The sequence below is a fragment of the Castor canadensis genome, chromosome 1 (assembly GCF_047511655.1).
Source record: "Castor canadensis chromosome 1, mCasCan1.hap1v2, whole genome shotgun sequence".
NCBI classification, from domain to species: Eukaryota; Metazoa; Chordata; class Mammalia; order Rodentia; family Castoridae; genus Castor; species Castor canadensis.
Window position 1 is genome coordinate 40927584 of NC_133386.1, and position 26303 is coordinate 40953886.

Here is a 26303-nt window from a genome sequence, read left to right on the forward strand (position 1 = left end):
GTCTCAAATTTATTTTTTTTCATAGTATTACAGAATGCAGTTTTCCATGTTTTAACTGCTTTTTCTATGTAGCCAAGTTACTGCTTTTTGGAGTAAGAATAATGACCCAAAATTTAATGTCTAGCAATAAATGAACAGTAAAACACATTCACTACATTAACATATGATATGGGCATTACGTCTAACTTAACATTCAATCACATGATCATATTTACTGAAACACTGAGCTGAGGTGGTTGATAGACTTTTATACTAAAAACCTAGACAAATGAGGGTCCACATGCCAAATATAGCATGGTACCTGCTTATTTAAGAAAGTTTTTGGCTGGGGATGTGGCTCAAGTGGTACAGTACTTGCCTAGCAAGCACAACTCTTGAGTTCAAGCCCCACTACTGCTAAAAAACAAAACAAAAACAAAAAAACAAAACAAAACATATTTTTGGAACACAGCACACATTCTTTTGTGTACTGTCTATACCTTTTATATAAAATTGCTGTATCAAATAGTTGTGACAAAGATAAGGCCTGTAAAACTGAAAGTATTTCCTAGATGCCCCTTCACAGAAAGTATGCTAGCCCATGATATAAATCATCCAAATGCTAAACATATAATTAACTTCCTAGTTCCTAAATTTATAAATTTTTTTCAGCTCCGAATTAGCGAACAAGTAACTAAGAATGTAGAAAATCTAGTCAGCTATCTCCTTACAGGTATTAGAAAAATTCAACTCCATCACTTTATTTTCACTTATGTTTAGTTGAGATGTGCTCATTTTTAGATTGCCAAGAACAAGAATCAAAATGAAATTCTGATTTCACTAATCTGGAATTTGGACTCAGTTTACCTTTGTATTCAGTGAAAATGAAAAGTTACTGGACAATTTGGTGTAAATACAAGATAAATTACTAGACTATTACTAGTCAAGGCAATAAGCTCTACAAAATAACGAAGTAATGTAGAAACACGTGCTCTAATGACTTCTAATGTCCTTACTTTTCATTAAAAGCCAGTTTGAAAGAATCTCTTGCCAATACTTGCTAAGCCCAAGTGGAGTTCCTATTAGGTTAAATGACAAAATCCTTGTAGCTTAAAAAAAAAAAAAAGCCAAAAATCCCTATACTTCACTATTTTAATTTGTTTTCCTTTATTTAGTACAAATTCTTGAGTTTTTAATGTAGGCTAATAAAATGAAGAACTTTATAGAAGAATATGGGTACTGGTAATTTTCAACTGAAAAACACCTGCAAAGAATGTAAAAATGAAGGCTGGCAGAGAGGCTCAAGTGGTAGAGTGCTTGCCTAGCAAGCGAGAGGCCAAATTTAAGCCCCAGTACCACCAAAAACAAAAAGAATGTGAAATGAAGCACATAAAACATGAATAAATCATATTTTAACTGTTTATTCCAATGATATAACTGAACAGGCTAAGGTTAGGTGATTTACCAGCACCAAAAGAGGCTAATTTCATACTGAGCGTGAATCCCACATGTGCTAATATAACTAGGCAATCACAGAATAATCTCATAACCAAAAGCTAATTTTCATCTAGCATTTTGCTATCTCAATCACACATATTAGGCAAAAATATAAAAAAATTTTTTAACTGAGTCATACTGTTCTCTACTTACTGGGACTTTTTTCAGATTTTTATAGCTATGGGACCTAAGTAACATGAATTAAAACTTACTTTTGTATTATTGATGTAATCTGTGGGATTCATCTGCACAGAACTAGTGAAAAGCTGAAAGACCAAACAAGAAAGATGGTAAGTTTAAAAAATATTGAAAAAGAATTGTGTGTTCAAAATTTTTATACAACCATTGTTGAGTAAAAAGATACTACTCCTACACTAGAAGTTTCCATACAGCAAAACAAGTTTGGAAGAGAAAAACAGGAAAGCAGAACCAAAACCAAAAGCAGAGCAAGCTAGCCCATGCACTAGATGGAATTTCATGTTGTAAGATTTTTTTTCTTTGAGATAGTAGGAGACACAAGTGGTTTTCTCTAACTTTCATCTCTATTCAATTTCATTTTTTGTTTATTTATTTATTCTCTCTTAATGCCTTTGGCCTTATATAGCACCAAGCGCTGAGTCCCATACCTGACCCTAAGTCTTCATCAAATACCTTACTGATTAGATGATAAATTTATAGGATCTACTCTAAGATACACCAAGAAGAGTCCTATGACAAAATGGCATACTTGGTTTTTCCCTCACCTACAAGGGAAGTCATTAACTGCTAAGACAGCAGTCCTTAGTCTATGCAGGTTATAGATATAACTGTTGTTAGATCATAAAATTTAAAGTTGGTCACTCCACAGGTTATTAAGCATCTAAGAAGCAATTTGACATCATGAAGAATATGAGATGAGACATTATTCCTGCTCTCCAAGAGCTTACAATCTAAAAGACAAGACTAACATCAAGTAGCAAACATAAGTTCAGATACAATCCAGTATTATAACAAAGGGTGGTGGGATTCAAAGTTACTAAAGAGTTAAAAGAGTGAGAGGAGAGAAAAACAAACCCAGACACACAGGATGAGACAAAAAAGCCTCAATAAAGCTACGGGATGTGTATCAGTCCGTGGAGAATAGTTAGGACTTGGAAAGAAGGAAAGGATGGAGGGATGTGTACACAGGCACAGCATTAGCAACCACAAAGAAGGTAGGTATGTTCTAGAAAAGGGTAAAACCAAGTAACATTGAAATTCTGAATTGAATATTTGTAAATAAGTTCAAAAAGTAGAGCAAAGCCAATCAGTTGACGAAGTCAAATCCTATCAGCAATAACAGCCTTGGGAATGGAATGGCCTCAGTAACAAAATACAGACAGTAAGTTAGAACTTTATGGGAATGAGCATAGCAAATGATTTACAAGATAGAATGAAATGCAGGAGACATGGATACATCCTTTCTCCCTTCTCTCTGGTCATTGATTCCTCTTTAAACTTCCTTAAAATTCAATGTAGGGATAACACTATCCCTGTTTTTTTTCTTCCTTCTCTTTTCATATCACCTATTGGGCCTTGAAGAGAAAGAGCTCCAATCCTTGAGAGTAGACAGAAACATATGATTACTAATCTCTGCCAGCTGAGCCAATCACTACATCAGATGTCTGACTAGATTTTGCCCCTACAAAGGGTAACCGTGCCTGTGAAGGGTCAGCAGTATAAGCTCCACTTGTCTCATGTTTACCCTACACACTAACTCAGGGATATCTTACATGCATTTCCAGCAGACACATAGCACAAAGAAAAAACTAGACCATATATAAGAAACTGACATAGATGAATGAATTCTAAGGCCATCTTCCTGCTGACTCCACCCTGGATAAACCCAGTAGTGAATTATGCAGAGAGAAACCATAAGCTCTACAGCATGTTTATTCACATAAGACCATATTTCTTTGAATCTCAGAAAACAAAGCAAACCACAGATGAATTTTTTTAAATTTATTTATAGTATAGCATAATTCAAGGATAAAATGGTAAAGGTCTTAGATGAGAGAAGTGACCATGGAAATACAAAGTAGGTGTGGCTTGTGAATGTATTTTGGCAAATAGAAAGGACCCAATGGATGATAAGATAAATCGGGGGGGAAAATAAATCAAGGTGATTCTGTGATAACTAACCTCAGTGAGGAAACAGAAGTCTGATACTATTACAGAAAACAAGAAGCTATAAAGAGTAGCTAGTTTAAGAAATATTGGGGTTAAACACAAATAATCTTACGGACAGATACAGCTGATGGTCCCAAAAGCATGGAATTGGAGTTCAAGCAAGTTTATTTTTAAAAATGTTAAGAACTGGAGATATACACTTCAGAATAAAATCTCTTCAAAGAGAAGAGCAGAAAAAGAGGTAGAAAAAAATAAAGGGGATACAAATGCCCCTAAGTAGAGATAGCAGGAAGAAAAGGTACTAGAGGAAAAACAGAATGGTTAGGGAGACAAAAAGAGCCCCGTGCCTCTAAGGTCAACAGAAAGAATTCTGTTGTAGAATACTCAAAACAAAACAAACAACCCTCCTTACACAGCCTACTTATTGTATATACAGTATTATTTTACAATATCAGTGATAGTGTCAATTATTTATAATTCTTGCAATAGCCCTTCATGTTAGGCATTAGCCATGCTTAATAGATGGAGAAACTGGGAATGGTTAGCTTTTTCAAAGTTAGCAATCAACTTAGTAAGATGAACCTATAACAGAATTCAGACCTATCTGATTCTAAACAACCCTTCCATTAACCCAATGGACTGTTTAAAGAGAAAACAAAACAAAACACACATGCACACCCTACTTCCTGCAGAAATTCTAAAACCAAAACACAGCAAATCACATTAAGAGTAAATAAGCAGTAAAATACATAGTTTTAGATGGTTTCAAAAGAAACTGAGTAAAACACAGCTAACAAATCTCACTTCTAATGTTTTGTGGTGAAGGAGTTAAAAGAAACAGAATGGTAAATGAGTATAAGAGGTCAAAATGCTTGTTTTTAAAGATGAGGACGATCTGTACCTATTGAAGGCAAATGAGAAACATCAGGATTCAGAAAAGAAAAAAAAAAGAGAGATGCACAGGACAGGAATACAAATTGACTTTAAAGAGAAATAAGTACTTCATCTAAGAAAGAACACAAGATTCAGAACCACAGCCTATGAGAGGACCAGGGCACAATGAACTATTTTCTGTGAATAGGGGTACTTGAAAGCAAATAAATATTATACATGTTCAAAGCTGAATTAAATGAACACTAGTTGAATACTGCAAGAATTTCAGATGGCCAGAATTACAGGATTTTAACTCATTCTTAGTACTCTAAAGAGTAGATATTGAAAGGTCTCCAGGATTCAGGGGCGAGACAAGGGCTGAAACAATCAAAAACAGCTACTAAGTAACTATTAAAAAGTTGAAATAGTTCATCAACATAGGAAAGAAATCTTCAAAGAATGTGAAATACATCCTATGTGGTGATTTGGAAGGTGATTAAGCCATGTGACATTGACTAAACTGATGAGAAATAAAGATGTAAATTAGCAAACAAATTGATGAACTGGAAAAAGACTGAAGAATAAAAAGACTGAAGAATAGCAAAGAATTAATTTCTTTTAGCCTCATTGAGAGGCTCTTAAAACACTAAAATTATTTAATTTTTTGATGTGAGAGTAAAGCAAGAAAAATACAGAAAAGAACAAACAACTTTTCAGAATAAAGAGAGTAAAGAGTTCACAACATAGAAAAAGAGAGAACAAGATTCATCCAGGCCAGACTATACAGAAAGCTTTGGATAAAGTGGGTTAGTGCCAAAAATAGTAGGTAAGGAGTCGCAGTCCAGACAATACTAGAGTCAAGTTCACACAGTAACAAGGATTGGGGCAGGGATACCTTGGGATTCAATACATAAAAATATAAAAAATATAGCAAATATAGTAAGATACATGAATGGAAAATGTTAATTCCCAAAGTATTAAAAAGTGTCTCTATGCTGTTTCCTGGCTAGGAACTTTTATTACTAATTACTACAGATCTTTATTCAGTGACGGTTTATTCTAGGGTAAAACATAGCACAGCAACAAGTCCAGACAAGACCTGGATTTAGCAGTACTGTTGAATAGAACTGGTATATTGTTACAGGGGGATTAACTGAACTGCTACTCAGAGGCAAGTAGTGATCACTCTCTCTTTTAATGTTCCAAACCCATCTGTTCATCCTTTCTGATAATACCATTTATTTTTAAAAGAAAATGCAAAAAAATACAAAAATAAAATACTGAATTTTAAATAACATATGTAAGTACATAAATTACCAGTACAGGAAAGATTATCCAAAGTACCTACATCAACCAGGAGATCTGGGTCTATGCTAAACTGTCTTCCTGACAGCATAGCTTGGAAGTCCTCTAAACTGCAATCAATACTGTCAAGATAATCCAACAGCTCAACTCTAAGGGAAAAGAAAAAAATAAAGAAAATTGAAAATTTATTAGGCTTCCTCATTCTTACATTTAAAATCACCACTGCCACCTACATAGGAAAAATGTTCCTAGCAACTGCTGAATCCTTATCATTTTTAAGTTTAAGACATTCCATTCAAGATTTGGGATTCCTCAAAATTTGTTTGAGAACTTAACAGTCTTTATATAAAACATATTTACAGAAAAGGTTCTGCAATAGTTTGACTTACCTTTTTCTTCTATCTCAATGTCTAACATTCTAACATTCTACTTGTTTACTAATCTCATTACTATTAATTATTGGCTTTCTTTATGCTAAAATCCCTTAACAGAAATTATATTAATTCATAGTACCTGTACAAATACAGTCACAAATACCTTATAGACACAAAGTATTTCATTTAAAAACTTGAAAACTGTTCATGAAAATTCCAAGACCGTCTTGGGACCTTTCATTATTGACGCTAACACTTGATCAACAGAAAAACAGACCAGATAGGTTCATCATCTGAAAAGATTGCTCAAAAAGTAATAGAATGTGAAGTGAATGAAGAAAGCAATTAATTTCAGACAATGTCTAAATGAGCACTCACTTTCCCAAAAGATTAATGTTCTCATTCAAAATGGAATCCATCATGGTCACAGGATCTTCAGAGGTGAGAGTAGATGACCCATTTATCTGGACAGCACTAGACATGAGGGGGTTGGTGCTGTCATTTCCTGAATTTAAGGATTCCCCTGTTGGTTCACTCTGATCTCCACTTTGAATGACAGGTGCATACTCATCTTCATTATCATCTTCAACAATGACAATATCAGGGTACTGGCTACAGCTAGATCAGCAAGATGAAAAGAAGAAGCAATTATATTTTCAGGCAAATTTAATAAATTCACTCTTATCATTCTCCACATACAAAAAGCTTAAATTTCTTGAGTATGTAGCTTAGTCTGAAGTACTGATACTTCATAAAACACAAGGTCACAAAAATTGATGAAAATGTTTAATTCCAAAATTAAAAAAAAAAACAACAACCAACTGTCATTTCTTCTTTACTTTGTGGATGGGGACATTTACTGATTATATGGTTGAATAATTTACTTATTCAACTAAATAATTCAAATATAAGATAGTTATTACTTCAACAAAGAATAAAGTAGTTTTGAATTTAAATCCTTAGTAAGTGACCAATATTTTCATCAACTTTATCTTACAAACTCCTTACTTAGAGGTATCAGATATAACATCTTCATTAGTTTCTGGAATAACTGGGATATTTTCTTCATCTGTATTGTCATCAGTAACATCATAAATAATGATGTCATCTGAAATACGATCTCTCGACTTCAAACCTTCAGTCCTACTGTGTGGAACCTAAAAAATCAGGAAGAAAAATCAGAATCAAATGGACTATCAAAAGGATATTGTTTAAAAATCAGCTGGATACATATTTAGTAAATGTTGGGGAAATAATGATAAAAGAAACAGCTATGCCCTCTGCCCTTCTTGGACAGCATACTAACTGGAATTAGTAGTACCAATTTAAAGAGATATGAAGAGTATTATCTGCATTCTACTTTTACTGTAAGACACCCTGAAGATGACATATCAAAAAACGTTTTTACCAAAGATCTTCAAATCCTAAAATATTTTTTATACCTAAAGAGTGAAAAAGTTTTAAGCCTTCAGAAACTTTAAGCATTATCAATGGTCACTGTACTGATGGGGATTACTTCTCTCAAACTGCTTGCTCTGTTTGACATGTCTTATTCTAACTCATTAAATGGTTTCACTAAGAAAAAAACAACACTTCAACTATTCCATGGTTAAACGTCCATAGCTTGGGTTTTTTAACAAAGGATTTGTTTTTTTTATTAAGATACAGGTACATTTAGACCACAGTTACATCAATTTTAAAAAGTTCAGGCTGGAGGTGAGGCTTAAGTGGTAGAGCTCTTGCCTAGCAAGCACAAAGCCCTGAGTTCAAACATTGGCACTACAAATAAAAAAAAATGCTTTCAAAAAAAGTTCAATCCTCTAAAGCAAACTAATTATTGTAAAGCAAAAATCTGTAAGTTTCAACACTAGATAATAGGGAGGTAAAAGATGATGTGAAGTAGTTTATATAAATCTAGTTAAATTAAAAAACCTTCATCTACTTATATGAGCATTCAATCCTACAAACAAAATAACTACATCTGCTTATTATTTAGAAATAGAAGTGGGAAGAGGAATCAGATCTGAAGTTAATGCTGACTTGCTCCAGAAAAAAAAATATCTTGACAGTTCAGTAAAGAATCTGAAGCAATATTTAAGAATTCCAAGATCTAAAAGTAACAATGGTAGTTCAGTGGTAGAGCACTTTTCTAAGCATGCACAAAGAGGGCCTAGCACCTCAAAATATAAAAGTAACAATGATAGTAAATATCATAAGAAGAGGTGTAGTCCTGTATTAGTCTGATAGTAGACAACTCTGAAATTAGATACGGGTTTGACAAATAATCCACAGAGTTTGTGACAAAAATGAAAATCAACAAAAATATTTTGGAAAATTGCTAAAGAAAAGCAGTCTAGTCAGTGAATTTGCCATAAGTTGGAAACAAGATAACCAAGACTACTACATAATATTACATTTTAATAATTACAGTATCATCATGTTCAATTTTTATATTACACAGCATTAAAATGAACTAAATCTGTTTTATAAATCAAAAACGTAGCAACAAGTAAAAAAGCCACATTGGACTGGGATAGAGTGCTTTCCTGGGTTTAATCCCCAGCACACACACAAAAAGCCACATTGCAAAGTAATATGTACAAAATGGTATTGTTCATATGAAATTTATACATGCAAAATGATACAAAATATTGTTCCTGGATTCATGCCATGAAAATGATAAGTAGTATGCAAGACAAAGAAAGGGGGAGAAACAAATTTGGAAACAGGCAACTGGAATAACTATATTTGTAATGATTTATTTCTTAAAATAATTTAAAGCAAATAATAAATGTCATGATTTAAGAGGTGGGGAATGAACACTTACATTATTATTCACTAAACTTCTTTGACTGCATGAAAAACTGCCATAATAAAGTTTACTTTGAGACAATAAATATAAAATATACATTAAAAATTACTTTATGATGGTGATTATCAGCTGATTCTTTGACTATGTGCTGAAACAGATTCTTCTTTTGGGCTCCATTAGTGTTTAGAAGTAGAGGTCTGGAAATCAGAAGAATATTCATGCAGTTCCATAAAGCAAACATAAAAGAATTTAAAGTTTCTAAGAATGATTCCACATTCACATTAATAGTGAATAAAAAATTTCAGTAAGGATATGAAGTAACTCTTTAATATGATACATCTTAGGAACAGAAATTGGGGGGATGAGAGTATCTAAGACTTCTTCCATTTTTCTGTATTACTTTTGTTATAAATATATTTTATAAATACTATAAACTACTCCTCCCAGACAAGACTTCACGCCTACTAAACTATACAGCTGTTTATAAACTATCCTTATACAGCAAAAAGTTATACCAAGAACTAGGTAGTGGAAGTAGGGCTAAATCCACAAACTTCTAATCTAAGAACTTTGCCAAAATCTTAGCCTTTTAGAAGTAATCTTTTCCCCATTCTAACTATGCCTTCTGTCAACTACTTTTTTGGTTTAATTGTGACAATGGAGGTAGCTGATATAAATACCACAACCTATGGTTAAGACACACGTTTAAAAAGACTGGGTAGATTAAACATAAGGGAGACCAAATAAAAATTTATTTCTTTTTCAACAAATCATCTTTTTTAAAAAAACAATGCCCTCACTTGGGCTTTGTGTTACTTTAAGCTGCTAATGTTAACTAAAAATATGTATTTTTTTGCTAGGGTTTGAATTTAGAACCTACACCTTGAGCTACTTCAGCCACTTAGCCAGCCCTTTTTTGTGATGAGCTTTTTTGAGATAAGGTCTCACAAACTATTTGCCTGGGCTGGCTTCGAATCATGATCCTCCTGATCTCTGCCTCTTGAGTGGCCAGGATTACAGGTGTGAGCCACCAGCTCCCGGCTAAAAATAGATTCTTTATTAACCGTATGTTAGTCTGTAAAGTGAACATTTATGGTATCCTTATCTCTCAAAAATATGAGAAGGATGCCAGCAGTAGACAATAAAGGTTGAAAATCCAAAACCTGAAATGCTCCAAAATCCAAAACTTTTTGAACATCAATATAATGGCATAAGTGGAAAATTCACCAACCCTCATGTAATTGATCAGTCATATTCAGGGTTCCCAAAGGAGAAAAATGACCCTCTCAGACTTTCCAGTTGCTTGATATATAAACTTTGTCTTGTGCATGAAATTATTTTACAAGTAGTATGTAAGCCAGTTGCCAGTAGCTCACACCTGTAATCCTAGCTATTCAGGAGGTAGAAATCAAGAGGATCAAGATTTGAACACAGCCCTGGGCAAACAGTTTGAGAGACCCTATCTCAAAACAATCACATTACCCAAAAAAAGGGCTAGCAAAGTGTCTCTAGCCATAAGAGTGCCTGTCAGCAAACATGAGGCCGAGTTCAACCCCATTGCTACCAAAAAAAAAAAAAAAGTGTATAAAATTACTTTCAGGCTATGTGCACAAGGTACATGTAAAACACAAATGCATTTTGAGTTCAGACATATCGCATCACAAAGATACCTCATGTAAATGCAAATATTTCAAAGTTTGAAAAAATCTGCAACCCAAAACACTTCTGGTTCCAACCACTTCAGATAAGACATAATCAATAAGATCACTCTTGAGATGTTAAGAATGTAACAAGGAAGGACTGTTCTTTTGATATATCAGGTATATACTCAGCAAATGTAGAAGAGCATTTATGGTTAGACACTCATGTTAAGACACTAATATTTTTGTCTATGTATAGTCAAATGTTATATCATAAACACTTACCTTTTACGTTTTAAACTCACAAGTTGGTTATTCTGAACCAATGTAACAATAAACTGGACAATCTGGAAGGAAAATGTAGATAAAAATTCATCAGAGACTCAATTCTTTAGTTCATTTTCAAATCTTTTTTCCCCATTTTTATTGTACAGGAGGATTCATTTTCAATGTTATAAAACTAAACCAGATGATATATGTCCTCTATTCTAAGTCACATAATTTTTCATATACAATATTTGAATTTTTGATGCATCTTACCAATTGATGTATTAAGAAAAATACCAGCTTGCACGCAGTTATTAATTTTGCTGATATTATCAAATGGACTGGATAAGGATCCCAACATTTTACTTAAAATGCTTTCAAGAAGATTACATTATGCCCTAATAATGTATACACATGTAAATAAACGTAAAAACCATAAAATAAAATTTTTTTAAAAAAGATTACAACGCAAAAGTGAAAACTGGTGTTTAATAGGCAACATCTTTCTTACCCTCTGTAATTCAATTAGAGGCAAAAAATCACCAATTTTTTTCAGAATAGATCAGAAAATTTTCAAGTTGGAAAAATGTTTACTGGCTGAATTACTACTGAGATGCATCTGTCAAAGCTTCTAGTTCATATTCAAGAGACACTAATTTAATTTTTACCATCTGATTATACTTACAGAGAAACCTATTAAACAAATCAAGACACACAAACAAGCCTTCACATTTTTTCTTAAAGTGTGACCCAAAGCAGTACCGGCCTAGGAGTTTCTTATACACATAAATTCTACTACAGAATTCTAAGACTACCCCACTACAGAATTGCTGAATCTAAAATTCTGAGGATGGGGCCCAAAATGTATGTGTTTAGTAAGTCCTCCAGTTGATACTGATATGTAAGAACAACTGCTTTAGGATATACCTTGAAATTATACTATCAACTTTGTACCTAAAGATGCTAAAAAAGTGAGTATCATAATAAATTATGAACAGCAGTGTGTCACAGAGAGCCAAGACTTGCTTATAAGTTTTGTGAAATGTAATTATGTGAATAAAAGAGTATTATTAATTAAAATCACCTATTATAGAGATTTAACATTTTACATCCCCCTCTTAAAGAGATTAACTACATGGCTTGCTTGGCAATCAAGATCGACTTTTCAATGGAGAAAAATATAAACATTTTAACTGAAGAATTAAGACAGTATAAGAACCACTAAATTGCTTATTCAAAAGAAAACATTTAAGCTTAAAAAAGATATCTATGGGATCATTTAACTTTATAAAATTTATAAATGTTACAGGAAACTTCTAAAAACATTAGTGGTTAAATTTATGAGAACATGAATCGTTGGCTAAATTTATTCTGTACCTCAGTTCTCTTTTGACACTTCTGGATGGCCTGCCTAGCAAAGCATGAAGCCTTGAGTTTAAGCCCCAATTGAAATGAAATAACCAGCAACTATCCTTGCTTGGGGGGAGTGCGGGCTGGGGGCAGGGAGGGAGGATCCTGCAGATTAAATAGTATTGTAAATTAATATTTAGCCCAAACATTGTTTTCTGAAAACAATTATTTTCCCCGTAATGTACAGATTTAAAAACAAGTAACATTTAAAATCAGATATTCTTGATAGTTTCTGCATTACAGCTGCCTATAGAAGTTTTAAAAACACATGTATTTGAACTAAACACTTAAAATAGAATTCTATCATGTTCAACCTTCATCTGCTGAGCAAAACAAAAACAGAACTAGCATATCTAGTGTAACTATTGGCCAAAAACTGCAACTGCTGTTCATCTCTGCCCTAAGCCTGCTTCACTAGATCCAGACTCTGTAAGTCATAATCCTATTTTTAGCTCAAAGGTCTTCCAAGCAGGAACAAGCTCCCCCCAACCCCCAAGAACTTACTGCTTAGAGTCCAGTTCACTCATAAGCAAAAAATAGCTGCCTTAATTACTTTTATGTTTCACCTCAAATTAAAAAATGAAAGTTGATACAGATTAAATCACAAGGACACAACGCCAAGGAGGAATTCCAATTTCCTCATTAATTTTCAGCTCAGACAATAAAATATAGAATTTATGTTAGAACATTCTATTAGCTGCTTTTATGTACAGCCTAATAATGGAATATAATGAAAAATCATTATTGAACTCATAATTTGGTCAAGTGACTTGACAATTAACTATGTCTACTGTAGTTAAAAAAATAAAAATAAAAAAAAATACCAGATCATTTTATCACGTTACAAAATTAGTACATTAAGTGCCTCAGAATAAAGGATTTTAATTTAAAATTGTTATTAAAAAGGCTATATAAAACTTGGCTTAATTTGTTTCATAGTTGTACTTCTACCTGTGTATCTAATATATAAAAAACTTAATACCAATTACTGATTATCCACAATCAGTACATATGCAAATCATGGTCACAGGGAACAGAACCTCTTACCTTTCGAATAACTTGCTGTTGTTGTGCATGCTTTGCTCGTAATTCTGATACTTCCTTCCAAAGGGACTCATTCTCACTATTATAATTAAAAAACAAAATAAAAAAGATTCAGTCAAAAAAAATCAAGGCTCGGTATCTTCAACTAAAAGTACTAGAGGAAAAAAAAAAGTATCAGAGAACTTCAGCACTTAGAAAAGGGGAAGGGATTTCCCCAGTTCAAGACCAGCCTGGGCTTCATAGCTACATAACAAGACCCTGTTATAAACAAACAAAAGCTGGTGACTCACACCTGTAATTCTAGCTACTCAGGAGGCAGAGATCAGGAGGACTGGGATTTGAAACCAGCCTGGGCAAAGAGTTTGCAAGACCTTATCTCAAAAAAAAAAAAAAAAAAGCCATCACAAAAAAGGGTTGGTGGAGTAGCTCAAGGTATAAGCCATGAGTTTAAACCCCAGTACTGCAGGGGAAAAAAAAAAAGCTAGGGAACTTAACTATACTTGTTTTTACTATACTATGTATTTTTATGAGACTAGGAAAACTGTGGCTCAATTACATAGGAATGACAACTACCTTGACACAACTCTAGGATCATTCTTTCTTGTGTTATCTACTGTTCGTAGCAATATATATACAAAAACTTAAGACACATACCTACATCTATAAGGTAGTAGACAATTTACTCCTTTTGACAATCTGGTTCAGTACTTTTTGTTTAAAAATAATCTAACCTTTAAGCTGTGGCTGCCAAGTGAATTCAGACCTTGTGAATCACCTTAGGAAACAAAGGAAAGTGACTATTACCTAGCACTTGATGTGTTCCAGGCACTATGCTAAGCATTTTATGTGTATTAATTATTTAAACTTCTCTAAGTACTGCCAAAAAAAGGAATCATTATCTTTATTTTATAGATGAGGACACTGAGGTGCACAGAACTGAGAGAATCTGCCCAGTATCACAGATAATTCCGTAACTTGTTAAAGTCAAACTAAAGTCTGTTAGACTCTAAAACTACTTTAAGATCTGTCTCAAACAAAAGCAAATGAAAACTACTAAAAGTTACTGCATTATTAAATATTTGCAGAGCTAATGATGGTGAGAAGACAAAAGATAATCCAACTACCAAATGCTTACATCTTTGATCTTTTGTTAATCTCCACAAAAGCCATCTTCCTCAATATGCACTGTTATAAAAGTAACTATGGAGTCACATATAGAGGTATATTAAAAGGACATTTTCTTTAATACTTACTAAGTTTTTTTCAGACTCAAATTTAAAGATGCTGTGATCTGCCTACTAAAGTAGATCATTACCTCTAAGACTTAAAGGATGATTCAGGAGCCATTTCCTTTAAGGGGTTAAACTGAGATCCACAAAAATGGATCAAAAGGCAGCTAGCAGATACAAGATAAATACAATAAGCAGCATAAAGAGTTATATAAAATATGCAAAATGGGAACCTTAAGGCTTATTCAAACAAGGAATCAAAGTCCAAGGCTACTCTTAATGAAAATATTTGAGTTAGGAATAACTAAACTAACAACCCACATTTGAAATGGGAGAACAAATACTTAAAATAACTACTTTCCAGTCTTTAGCAACTATTAAGGGGAAACTTCCAGCTACTTACTGAGAAGAGTAAAACACATCTAAACTACATATAAGTTATTAGTGGTAAGTTAGGAAAATGCTACCAAGTAATGTAGTAAAACAAAATAAAGGAAGATAAATGTTTGAAATTTCCAGGTCTATGTGAAATAAGTTTCAAGTAGGGCAACTCTCTTGTGTGCTTTTTTCTTAAATTTTGTGTCCTACTTTTTCCAGATAGGCCACATCAAGGAATTTTAAGTAACAGCCATAAAAAAAAAGAATGGGTAATATGTAGGATTTTTAATATGTGCCCTCATTAGTGTGTGAATACCATATGAAAGCTAACCTGTAGAATTGTATCTTCTCCACTAACTTATAGATCTATTGTTTCATCAGCAAGATTTATGCATCATATTGTTTTGTTGTGCCTAGGAGGTTTATATATTCTTCTGATCACCATAATTAAATTAGGATAAAGTCTAGCACTACAATTCAAGAGTAAAAGGAACCAATACTTGCAGAAAAACAACTGTGATTTTGGCTTCAACAGTACTTAAAATATCAGACAACCTCCAATCCCCAATACACACACCCAGCCCCCACAAATACTAGGATTATATTTGGAAGAAATATTTTACCTTTTTAATTCTGAAAGCCTGGACTCAATAGTTTCTTGTTTTATTTGAACTTTTTGAGCACTACTTATAATTTTTGTCAAATCTTCCTGACGAATTTTATTTTCTTCTGGTTTTGAAGATGAAACCTTCCAAAAAACAAATTTAGGAAAATCAAATATATACCAAACACCCATGATTGGAATGCAAAGCTCCCCTAAGAGATAAAAGGTTTTGTAGCCTTTTCAAGAAGATCTGGTTCCAAAAATTCCAGGATGAAATTCTAGGGAGAGAATAAACTTTATAGGTCAATGGGAGAGGAAGCAAGTAGTAATGATATTACTTTTCATTTTCAATGACTAGGAACATTTCAGGGTTTTTTTTTTTTTAATATCCTGCCAAATTCCCTAAAATTTCCTCACATTTCTTGACATTCCACATTTTAAATAAATTTATGCAGTAATATCGACATAGTAGAACATTTTTTTCATGGTCTATGCACCTTTTACGGATTACTAAAAATATCTTATTTCAGTAAAAGATACCATTCATTCAAAAACGTAATAATGAATGCCTATGATAAGGGATTTACTTTGGGCACTGGATATATAACAGTGAACTACAGGACAGAAAAAGTCCTCTGGGAAGCTGATATTTTAGGAAAAGCTTACTTTTGTGGAGCTATCTTAGGAGTGAGCCATTCCACTAGGCCTCTTCACCTCACTCATAATGTTGTAAACATCTCACTAAGAACATCTGTGTATTTCTGTACATTCTTAAATTTAATAGTTGAAATAAAAATCTTAAGTCAATCATACTACATGTCTATATGCAAGTTAATTTATGTTAACAATATCTCACCTTCCTTTTAATGTTTTCCAACAAGTCATCCTGGCCTTGTTTGAAGTAAGGATGCTGAAATTCAACAGGACCATCTCTTTCCTGTTTTACAATTCCAGAGTCAATATGTACTACTTTACGGAAACCATCTGAAAAAGATTTAAATTTTAGTGTAATGACTAAACTTAGAAGTAAAAAATTAATGCTTGTAAGAAATATATTTTTATCATCCCAATGAGAAAAAATGGTGCAATCAGTCAAGATCAGCACCACAAATAAACCACTGTCCATACTCACACATATTTAGTTGCCTCACAAAACTTGCCATGTTATTGTGCTTGAAGTATTTGGGAAGAATTTCTTTTGCAAATCTTTGTTCATCCAAGACCAGAAAACTCTGACCATTCTGGAAAAGAAAACAAAACAAAAACCAAAACAACAGTAAAGATTAATTAGTCATGGTCCTCTGGCACACAGTCATCTATATAAACCCAAAACCTGCCCCATGCAATCCTTCCAAGATACTTTCTACATTCTATTTCTGGCAATGGCAATAAAAAAGCAAATTGTAATTAAGTCTCAAATAGTAATTGAGCTTTTTGATGTCAACCTCAAGCCAAAAGCTGCATCTTATTCTGTAGTGAAATATTAGAATTTCCATTAAGTAAGAACAAACAGGGCTGGCAGTGTGACTTACATGGTAGAGCACCTGCCTAACAAGCATGAAGCCCTAAGTTCAAACCTCAGAACAACCAAAACAAATATATAAAACAGACCCAGTGTATAGCCAGCACAATTATTTAAGCCTGGTTTGAAATTAATATAATTAGAGAAAAATAAAATAAATTTTGAGGGGAGTCAGGATTTTATGATTATCTGTAGTAGACAATTACATCTGAATACAATAAATTGAAAAACTAAAAGAATTCAGTAAGATATCTGGCTACTAGGTTAATATTAAAAGTTACTAGTAGGGTTTTTCCATACCTCCCAAAAAATAAATTGAAACTTACTATAAAAACACTGTAATCAAAACAGCACTGAAATGGCAGAAAGGCACATATTTAGATTAATGGAAAAATAAAACATCTCAAAGGACTTTCAAACAAAAGTGTCATGACCGCTCAATGGGTAAAAGACAGTCTTTTCAACAAATGGTGCTAGGAAAACTGAATGTTCACATGCAAAACAATAAAGTTGGACTCTTACCTGATATCATATAAAAAATCAACTCAAAATGGATCAAACACCTACATCTTAGAGGAAGAGATTCATGGCATTGAATTTGGCAATGGTTTCTTGGACATGACACCAAAATACAAGCAATGAAAGCAAAACCAGAAATATGGGGTCATATTAAATTTAAAAACTTTTGGGTAAAGAACACTACCAACAAAGTGAAAAAGCAACCCACAGAACAGGAAAAAGATTTGTAAATCATGGGTCTGATATATATATTTATAACATGTATAGAATTCCTACAATTCAAAAACAGTAAGAAAAAACTCAATTAAAAAAGACTTAATAGAAGATATACAAATAGCCAATAAGCACATGAAATGATACTCAATATCACTAATCATTAGGGAAACAAAAATCAAAACCACAGTAATATATCACTTCATAGCCATTTGGATAGGTATTCTGGAAAAAAACAGAAAATAAGGCTGATGAAGATGTGGAGAAATTTGAACTTCTGTGCACTGGTGATGGAATATAGAACTGCATCTGCTGTGAAAAATACATTTGTACCCCATGTTCACAGTAACATTAACCATACTAGACAAAAAGGTAGAAGCAACTTAAGTGTTCACCAACAGATGAATGGATAAACAAAGTAGTGCATAATGAAATATTATCCAGCATTAAAAAGGAAATTTAACACATGCTATAACATAGATGAACCTTGAGGACATTCCACTAAGTGAAATAAGCCAGTCACAAAAGGAAAACACTGTATGATTCCACTTATATGAAGTATCTAGAAAAACCAGCATCATAAAGACAGAAAGAAGAATAATGGTTGTGAGAGGCTAGAGGTACAGGAGAGCTGGAAGTTACTATCTAATGGGCATGAAATTTCAGTTCTTCTCAGAAAGAAGAAAAATATTCTGGAGATGGATGGTAGTGATGGCTACTTAATATGCACTTAAGGCTACTGAACTGTACACTTAAAATTGCCAAAAAAAAAAAAGGTTAACTTTATGTTATATTTTATCATAATTTAAAAATCACACAGAAGTGGCAATATAAATTTGGAAAAGGAGGATTGAACTATGTATTATAGGTGTCTGATAACTTCATATATGGAAAATAGTGAAAATGGAACCCTCAAAACACCCACAAAAATCAATTCCACATGGACTCCAGATATATATGACATCTAAAGCTTTAAAATGTGGGAGTAGGTTGTCGAGTGGCTTAAGTGGTAGAGCGCCTGCCCTGCAAGCATGAGGCCCTGAATTTAAACTCCAGTACTGCCTTCCCTGCCACCTCACTCCAAAATAAACCTTGGGAGTGATAGACCTTAATAGTAACAGAATACATTTTTTAAATATATAGGACCTTTTAAGAAAATATTAAAACTGATGGATGTAAAGAAGACAAATGTACTATAAAACTGTTAAACCTATCTAATTTAACTACTATATTATATTCTCTCTCTGGGTTTTTTTTTTTTTTTGGCAGCATTGGGGTTTGAACTCAGGGTCTCATACTTGCTAGACATGCACTCTATACCTGAGACCCTGTTTTATGTTGGGTATTTTCAAAATAGGGTCTTGTGAACTATTTGCCCTGGTTGGCCTCAAGCCATGATCCTCCTGATCTCTGCCTCCTGAATAGCTAGGATTACAGGCTTGGGATACCAACACCCAGCTTTAATTCATTCTTAATTAAAGCGACTTCTAGAAATGAAGAAATGCTACCACAACTAGTATCACGTAGTAATAATGACCTGCAAATGACCTCACTCTCTTGATTTTCCTCCTTCCTCACTCTTCCTTTTCGGTCTCCTTTGTGGGCTTTCCTAGGTTTCATAGCCTCTAACTACTGGAAATACTACTCTATCTTTTGATTCCTTTTGTCTTCATTTGTCTTCCAAGATGATTTCATTTAGACTCAGGATTTTACCACTCAAAAGAAAAAAGGCTACCCTGAATACTAAATTCATACCCAAGAAACTATTAAACATTTCCACTTAGACATCATGGAGTATGGAAGTCAGTCAAGCTGTTCAGAAATATTCCTGTTTTTCTAAGCAATGTGTATTCCCACCCACTTTGAAATTAGGTATTTGTCTATTTAACTAAATGTGAGCAACTAAATATATGCAAAATTAAACAACTTTTAAACACATGCTGGTATATCCTTTATCCAAAATGCATGGAGCCAGAAACGCTTCACATTTTAGATTTTTTTCCAAGCCTGAAATGTTTGTACAGAAATAACTGAACAGATTTAATTTTTAAAAATCTATAAAAAGCTTCTGATTTGGAGCATTTTATGTTTTAGAGTAAGGATATTCGACCTGTAATACTGGTGGATCCACCTTTAATCTCAAATTTAAAATGTGGCCAACCAGAATTCCCAACCAACACTTCTCCTAGTCTTCCATTAACCTCACCAAATGAATTCATCCTGTTGCTCTGCTGCTCATCAGGCCAAATCTATGATTTTTTTTTTTTTTTTTTTGGTGCTGGGAATCAAACCCAAGAACCAAGGGTGTGCCAGTACTCTATCACTGAGCCACCCCAAGCTACAAGTCACTATTTTAATCTTTCCTCCAATTATAGCCATTTTCCCATCAAGCCCCACACCTCTGCCTTCAAAGTAGATATCTACTCCAACTACTTCTCACTTTTACTACTACCAGCCTAGTCTCAGCCATCACTATTTTCAGTACATACTGAAAAACTGTGATCATCTTCTACCTGGTTCCTTCATTTTCGTTCCCCTTAAGATCTTACACCCTGTGCTTTTACCTACTTCCCTGACCACTCTCTTATTCTCTAAAGATATGCCAAACACACAGACCTTCTTGTTTCCTTAACATGTCATAACCAAGAACTTTACATTTTCCATTCTCCTTTGTCTAACCCATCCTTTCTAATCATGCAGGTCTCTGCTCAAATGTTACCTCTTCAGAAAGGCTTCCCTCCTCCCCCTTCCTAAAATACAAATCCCACTCAATGTATATGCCAGTTATAAATTTATTGCTTCAAAATTCTTTATTGTCTGTACTTACCACTACCTGGAATTATATTACTTGTGTTTTCTTACTTTTATTTATTAGTATCCTCCACTAGAATTTAAGCTCCATGAAAACAGGAATTTTGGTTACTACTGAACAAATTCCTAATATCTAGCATACTGGCCAGAATAGCTCCACAACCAATATTTATGATGAACTTACTAAACGAACCTTTGGCCAAATGGACTAAGTTACACTTTCAGAAATTTAACTCTTAGATTATATCAAATGGAGATGTCTCTTGCTTATATCTTCTCTTTCACATATACCTCTAATTCATTCCTATCATATGGTATCCCTTCAATCTCTAAAATCAACAACCTCTTTGTGTGCAAAAATTCCACCTTACTGTCATAAACTATGAGGCTCAAGAAATAAACATATTAACTCTTTTTCCCTAAACATTTACAAGGACAGAAACCACTACTGAGTTGAGTAGGAGAGACTGGTACTTTCTTAATCTTGCCAACAAATGTTAGCAAGCTTCCAAAGAATAGTAACAGCTGTTACTGCCTAAATTAACCTTTTGGCACTTCCTGCACAATGCTCAAAATATTCTTACTAACAGTCCAATACTTCAGCCTGATTACTTAAAAAAACATTTTTCAGAATAGAAATTTTAACTTTAACAGTAACTTTTTAATGTTAACCAACCATTTCTTCTCTCACTCATTCTTTCTCTTATTTATACAAATAAAAAAACAATTGTGAATGAGTCAACTTTTCTGCAGGTCCATCTAAATTGGAAGTGAGATGCCAAACTTGAGGCCTTTCTTGTTTTCACTTTGGAATACTGAAATAATGCAATCTGTGAATGCTCAAAGAAATACTAGTACACTGTGAAGTCTAAGGGCCTACTGCTCAAATTCATCCCAAACAGAAAACACTGAAAGAATTCTGGTTTTGTTCCCCCCATTTCGTGATTCCTCTGTTGATCAGAAAAAATAGCAGTAGAGAATGCCAAAGGATAAAAAAAAGATATAACAAATGGGTATGAGGTTCTTAAATCTCTAGCATTCTGAAGAACAGAGACAAAGGTAAGAACACTGACAAAACAATGACTCTCTAGTTCTTTCCTTCTTTTGTATTGCTTTGCTTCAATATGCAGATTATCAAATTTCATTAACAGTAAAAGCTGTTCTTCAACTATCAATTGGAAGAGCAGCTATCCTCCATAATCTTGTTTCTGAATATCAAGTTTCTCCAGTTGCTTCTAGGCTAAACATGTTCCCTCTGTTTAAGACCATGTTACATCTAAAACAGCTTTAAGTTGTCTGAGCGCACTCTCTCTGACCTTGATTCTGCCAACAGATTTCTGGCCAGAGCCAAGAACAGCTATGTAAAATTTTGAAGCTATAGGAAATGCTTAAAAAAACAAGAGAGAGAAATAAAGGAAACTTCTGGGAAGAATAGAAAAAAATAGAATTACCTATGTTTTCTTAAAGACACTAGATTTAAAGTCCCTTCTATTATTTTGAGTCAATACACAGTATAATATCGATCTCTCAGAATATATGTTTATATTTGTATTTTAGATATATTTTTATATTTTTCAACTTTTTCACATTACGAATTTCACAGAAAACTAAGGCTACGTAAGTCTTTAGAACTACTAAGTAAAGCTTTCCAAAAGTTAGCTGATTAAGAGTTTTCTCTCCTTGACTTACCTCCAAGCTAGAGGAATAAATTATCTTCCACCATTGGGGGAAAAATGAATAAAAGACAGCCTTATCCCCAAACATCTGCTTCTTCTAAAAGACCTTAGTCTTATTTTGGTTTTCCACCTAACGGCATAGTTTAAAGTTATAGCTTTCAGTGTTAGCAATGTTTTAGAAAAATCTGTGAGAAAGCTGCTCTAAGCAACTAGTCATAGCCCTAGACAACATTAATCCAGAATTGTCCAGATTTGTGGAGGACAAAATTTTGATAGAAAATTAACTATAGTGCCAACTTGTATATTAAGTTTAGTGCAGCTGATAGAAGACTGATCTTGAAACTCAAAATCTATGTTAAGATTCTCATCTGCAATCCTGATTACCTATGTAATTATGGATAAGAACTCTAACCTGCCCAAGCCCAGAACCCTCAACTAGAGAAGGATGAGGTTAAACTAGGTATCTCTAAGATTCTCTTCAAATATAACTCTATCATTTCTACCACTCCCATTACATTCTGCAGTGGTTTCCTTGATTCAACAAACATTTATTGAACAGTGATTGGGACTCTGGCACAAACACTGACAGTGTACATTTTTGATTGTCCTATTGGTGTATTAGAAAATGTGTAATTAAAACATAAGCTGAAACTTAATAATGGGATAAATAAAATAACTAAGTGGCTTATTTGGTTTAGAATTCATGAAATTACGCATATATGAGTTAGTTGAAGGTCTCCACATTTGATACTTCCCAGAAAAGAATGCTAAGATATTTTGACCTATGAGAATTTATTAAGACCTGCCACTGACATAATACCCTTCAATTAAAACCAATTATCATTTAGGTACTATTTCTAGACAGTACAAAACGTATGACGACAGTCTGGGTGGGTAGAGCATCTCAGTTCAAACTCTTCTCATGAATACTGGCTGAGTAACAGTCTGTGTTGACCCATCCCTGACAACTTTTAATCCTTCTGACTGATGAAAAGCATGAGACATCTGTTTATTTTAAGGACACAGTGGTGGTTCACTTTCTTATTTTCACCTTCCATTGTACAACTATACAGAATTCATTAAATGCTTAACACACAAGCCTCCCCCACAAGGGTTAAAAAGAAAACCCAGTTGATAATACTGACCACAAGGAAATTAAGTCATAGAAAGAATCAGAAAAAATGAACAAATGCCACTCACACGAGGCAAAATATAGTAGCATAGTAGTCAAATTTTCGGGTACTCTCTAGGGTGTTCCCTGTTAAGAATAAATAAAACTGAGAACTGACATAACAAAAAAGGAACACAAAAGAAAAGGAGGGGGAAAAGATAACATTTATTTAGCACATAGCAGGTGCCGGGCATTATGCTGATAGTTTTCACTTATTCTTCTCAAGAAATGTACGCATGACAAGATCCCCAAGTCGATAATCATCTACAATCAGAGAAACCCAATTCCCTTCATAAAATGACTCCAACAGACTATGAGTGTACTAAAGGCACTGTTGATGCAAACAATCACTTGCGCAACCTTTGTGTATCTGGAGCAAGAAAGGGGACGGGCTCCTTAGGTCGCCTATGCAACCGTCCATCTTATGGACACTAAAACTCAAGACCAGACAAGGGGCTTGCTTGTGCTTATTAGGATGGAGCTAATCAAGGCACTCACACGTCACCCAGGCGGTAACGAGTGAAGGGCAGTGATTCATCTTTAGCTCCAAGTTACTGACCACGGTCCATTAGCACTTTCATGACAACCACCACAAAACCCGACGATACAAAAGGCCTCGCCCGCAGTGAATACTAACTAACAACGATCTCCACCTCGCGTGAAAACCCCTCTCTCTCCGCGTTTGGACGCTCACCTCCTCCCCGACCGCCCTCCTCCTGGAACACCCCAGATGCGCCGCGCGGGGTGCGCGTGTCATCGGGTGGCCGGGTGAGATCGATGCCCTCGGGTCACCCCCTCCCGGGTCTCGGGGTCCCCTCCGCGCCCCCCACCACGCGGAGCCGTCGGAGAATGAGTGTGCAAGACCGCGGCAGCCGCCGCGCCTCCGCGGCCCTGGCTCCCCACGGGGCCGGTTCCGAACGCCCGCCGGGCCGGACCGTTACGAGGCGCCCCTCCCCCCGCGCGGCCTGAGGCTCGCGGTGCCGCCGGGAACCCCGCGGCTCGCGGCACACAAAACCGGGGGCACCCGCGAGGCCGAGGCCGCACCGCCACCGCGCGCCTGGCGGAGCGTCGCGCCGCAGGCCGCGAGAGGAGGCTACGAGCCCGGGCAATCCCAGGCCACGGTGCCCCGAGCGTACCTGGCTCCAGGTGATGAACTCGTTGGTGTGCGTCTCCTCCACCAGCGTCCACAGCTTGCTGAGGAAAGCCGGCACGTTCGAACTCTGCTTCATTGTTAACGAGGCACAGGGATTCCGAATTCTACACCCGAACGCGGCAGAAGCGGCAGAAGCAGCAGCGGCGGCGGCGGCAGCAGCTGCTCCCGAGAACGCCCACCACGCAGGCGCAGCAGCTCCCGGGCCCCGCCCCCTCCCTGCCCCGCCAGGCGTGCTACCAGGCCTGGAGGCCCGGCGACTGCACGTGACGGACAAGACTCCGCGCTCCACCAGTGCGCGCTGGTTCCGCGCCGGTCCTCTTCCTGTCCAATCCCAGGCGTCGACGGCATCACAGAGAAAAGCGATTGGATGCTGTCCGCGTGGAGGGGTGGGAGCAGAGAGGACGCTGCTTCGCCTTTCCTACAGCAGCCTTCGCTGGAGCGGACCTACGTACGAGAAGCCCGGGGAGGCCGTGTTCGGTTGTTTCACGTGGAAGCAGCTTTGGGTTCTCGGGCTGGAGCTGGAACTCTACAGAAGCCCTCAGAGGCCTTTGAGTCCTACGTTTGGCAGACGTCGTGTAATTCGCGCCAGCCTAGGGGAAGGAATAAATCACATGGAGTGGGGGAAGGGAGCAGCTTGTAAACTTGATGTGCTAGGCCCTGAATTTAAACTGTTTTTAAAAATAACCTTTTAAAAAAAATTTTATTAGGAGAAAATGACACCTTTAGAATACCTTTATCAAAGAGTTTAATAACTCACTGCTGACTAAGCACATAAAACACTAAACCAGGAACTGTAAGGAGCACCTCTTAAGCTGTTTCTAATTCAGTGGGCACCAGGTGCTTACTCTATGCCCACTATAGAAAGAATCAGTCTTAATTCCTGCTATTTTAGCCAATTAAAGTAATCGTTGCTGCATGTACTTTACAGATACATTCCTATTGGTATAGTGGAAAAAATACTAGACAAGTAAATAGAGCTAAGTTTAGGTTCAGCTTTGTGGGCATTACACTGTTGGGTGTGAAATTACACTGGTACTGGGTCATTTGGAGCAACTCCTTAATCCATCCGTGCCATTTTTTACTATTCATTGGGGATAAGAATATCTTTTTGTCTATTAAGAGTGTCTATAATAATAGGATAGCTTTGAAAATAGGAAGAATTCTATAAAATTAAACTTTACAAAAGTCAGCACATGAAAATTAGATTTGAAAGCAAATCAGATGCAATTCAACATAGAACTGGTTTACTTCTGGGTATATGTAAAACAATACATTAAAATACATGCAACTTCCAATGAGCATTTATTGAATACAGACTTTGTGTTCTGCACTGACATGTTTGCTGTAATAAAATCAGATTATGGAGTGATGCATGTCATAAAGGAACTAATATATAATGGGTTCTTACATACAAGGGTTTTACATGTATTATTTGATCCCTACAACAACCCAAAGGGCTTCAAACGGTCTAATTCAAATTGCTACAAATTCTATACAATCAATACTGCAAAACTAATTGGAATCAACAGTACAAACTTACTTGGTCATTAAAGATTATTTTTAAGGATAGAAAGACTGAAGCCAAGGGTAAACTGCATAGAGATTTTCACTACATTCTTATTTTGAGCAATGTGTTGATTTCCCTCTAGTTTGGAATGACCCACAGGGCTTTAGGTAA

The 26303-nt window shown here is 35.2% G+C and overlaps 1 protein-coding gene across 4 annotated transcripts in view; it reads right to left on the reverse strand.

The window, feature by feature from the left end:
• Positions 1-24816, reverse strand: part of Hsf2 (heat shock transcription factor 2) — a 28743-nt gene extending 3927 nt beyond the window's left edge. For 2 of the 4 annotated variants that reach the window (XM_020161527.2, XM_020161529.2), the window contains exons 1-11: positions 24609-24816; positions 16693-16801; positions 16417-16544; positions 15580-15704; positions 13353-13428; positions 10914-10975; positions 9098-9185; positions 7185-7333; positions 6555-6794; positions 5846-5951; positions 1689-1742 (exon numbers count right to left, since the gene is read on the reverse strand). In XM_020161527.2, the coding sequence (XP_020017116.2) occupies positions 1689-1742; positions 5846-5951; positions 6555-6794; positions 7185-7333; positions 9098-9185; positions 10914-10975; positions 13353-13428; positions 15580-15704; positions 16417-16544; positions 16693-16801; positions 24609-24701 (1230 nt within the window). In that variant the 5' untranslated portion in view covers positions 24702-24816. The remainder of the gene's footprint in view (positions 1-1688; positions 1743-5845; positions 5952-6554; positions 6795-7184; positions 7334-9097; positions 9186-10913; positions 10976-13352; positions 13429-15579; positions 15705-16416; positions 16545-16692; positions 16802-24608) is intronic. The other 2 variants (XM_020161528.2, XM_074075364.1) reach the window with 1 other exon arrangement.
• Between the last annotated feature and the right edge of the window lie 1487 nt (positions 24817-26303).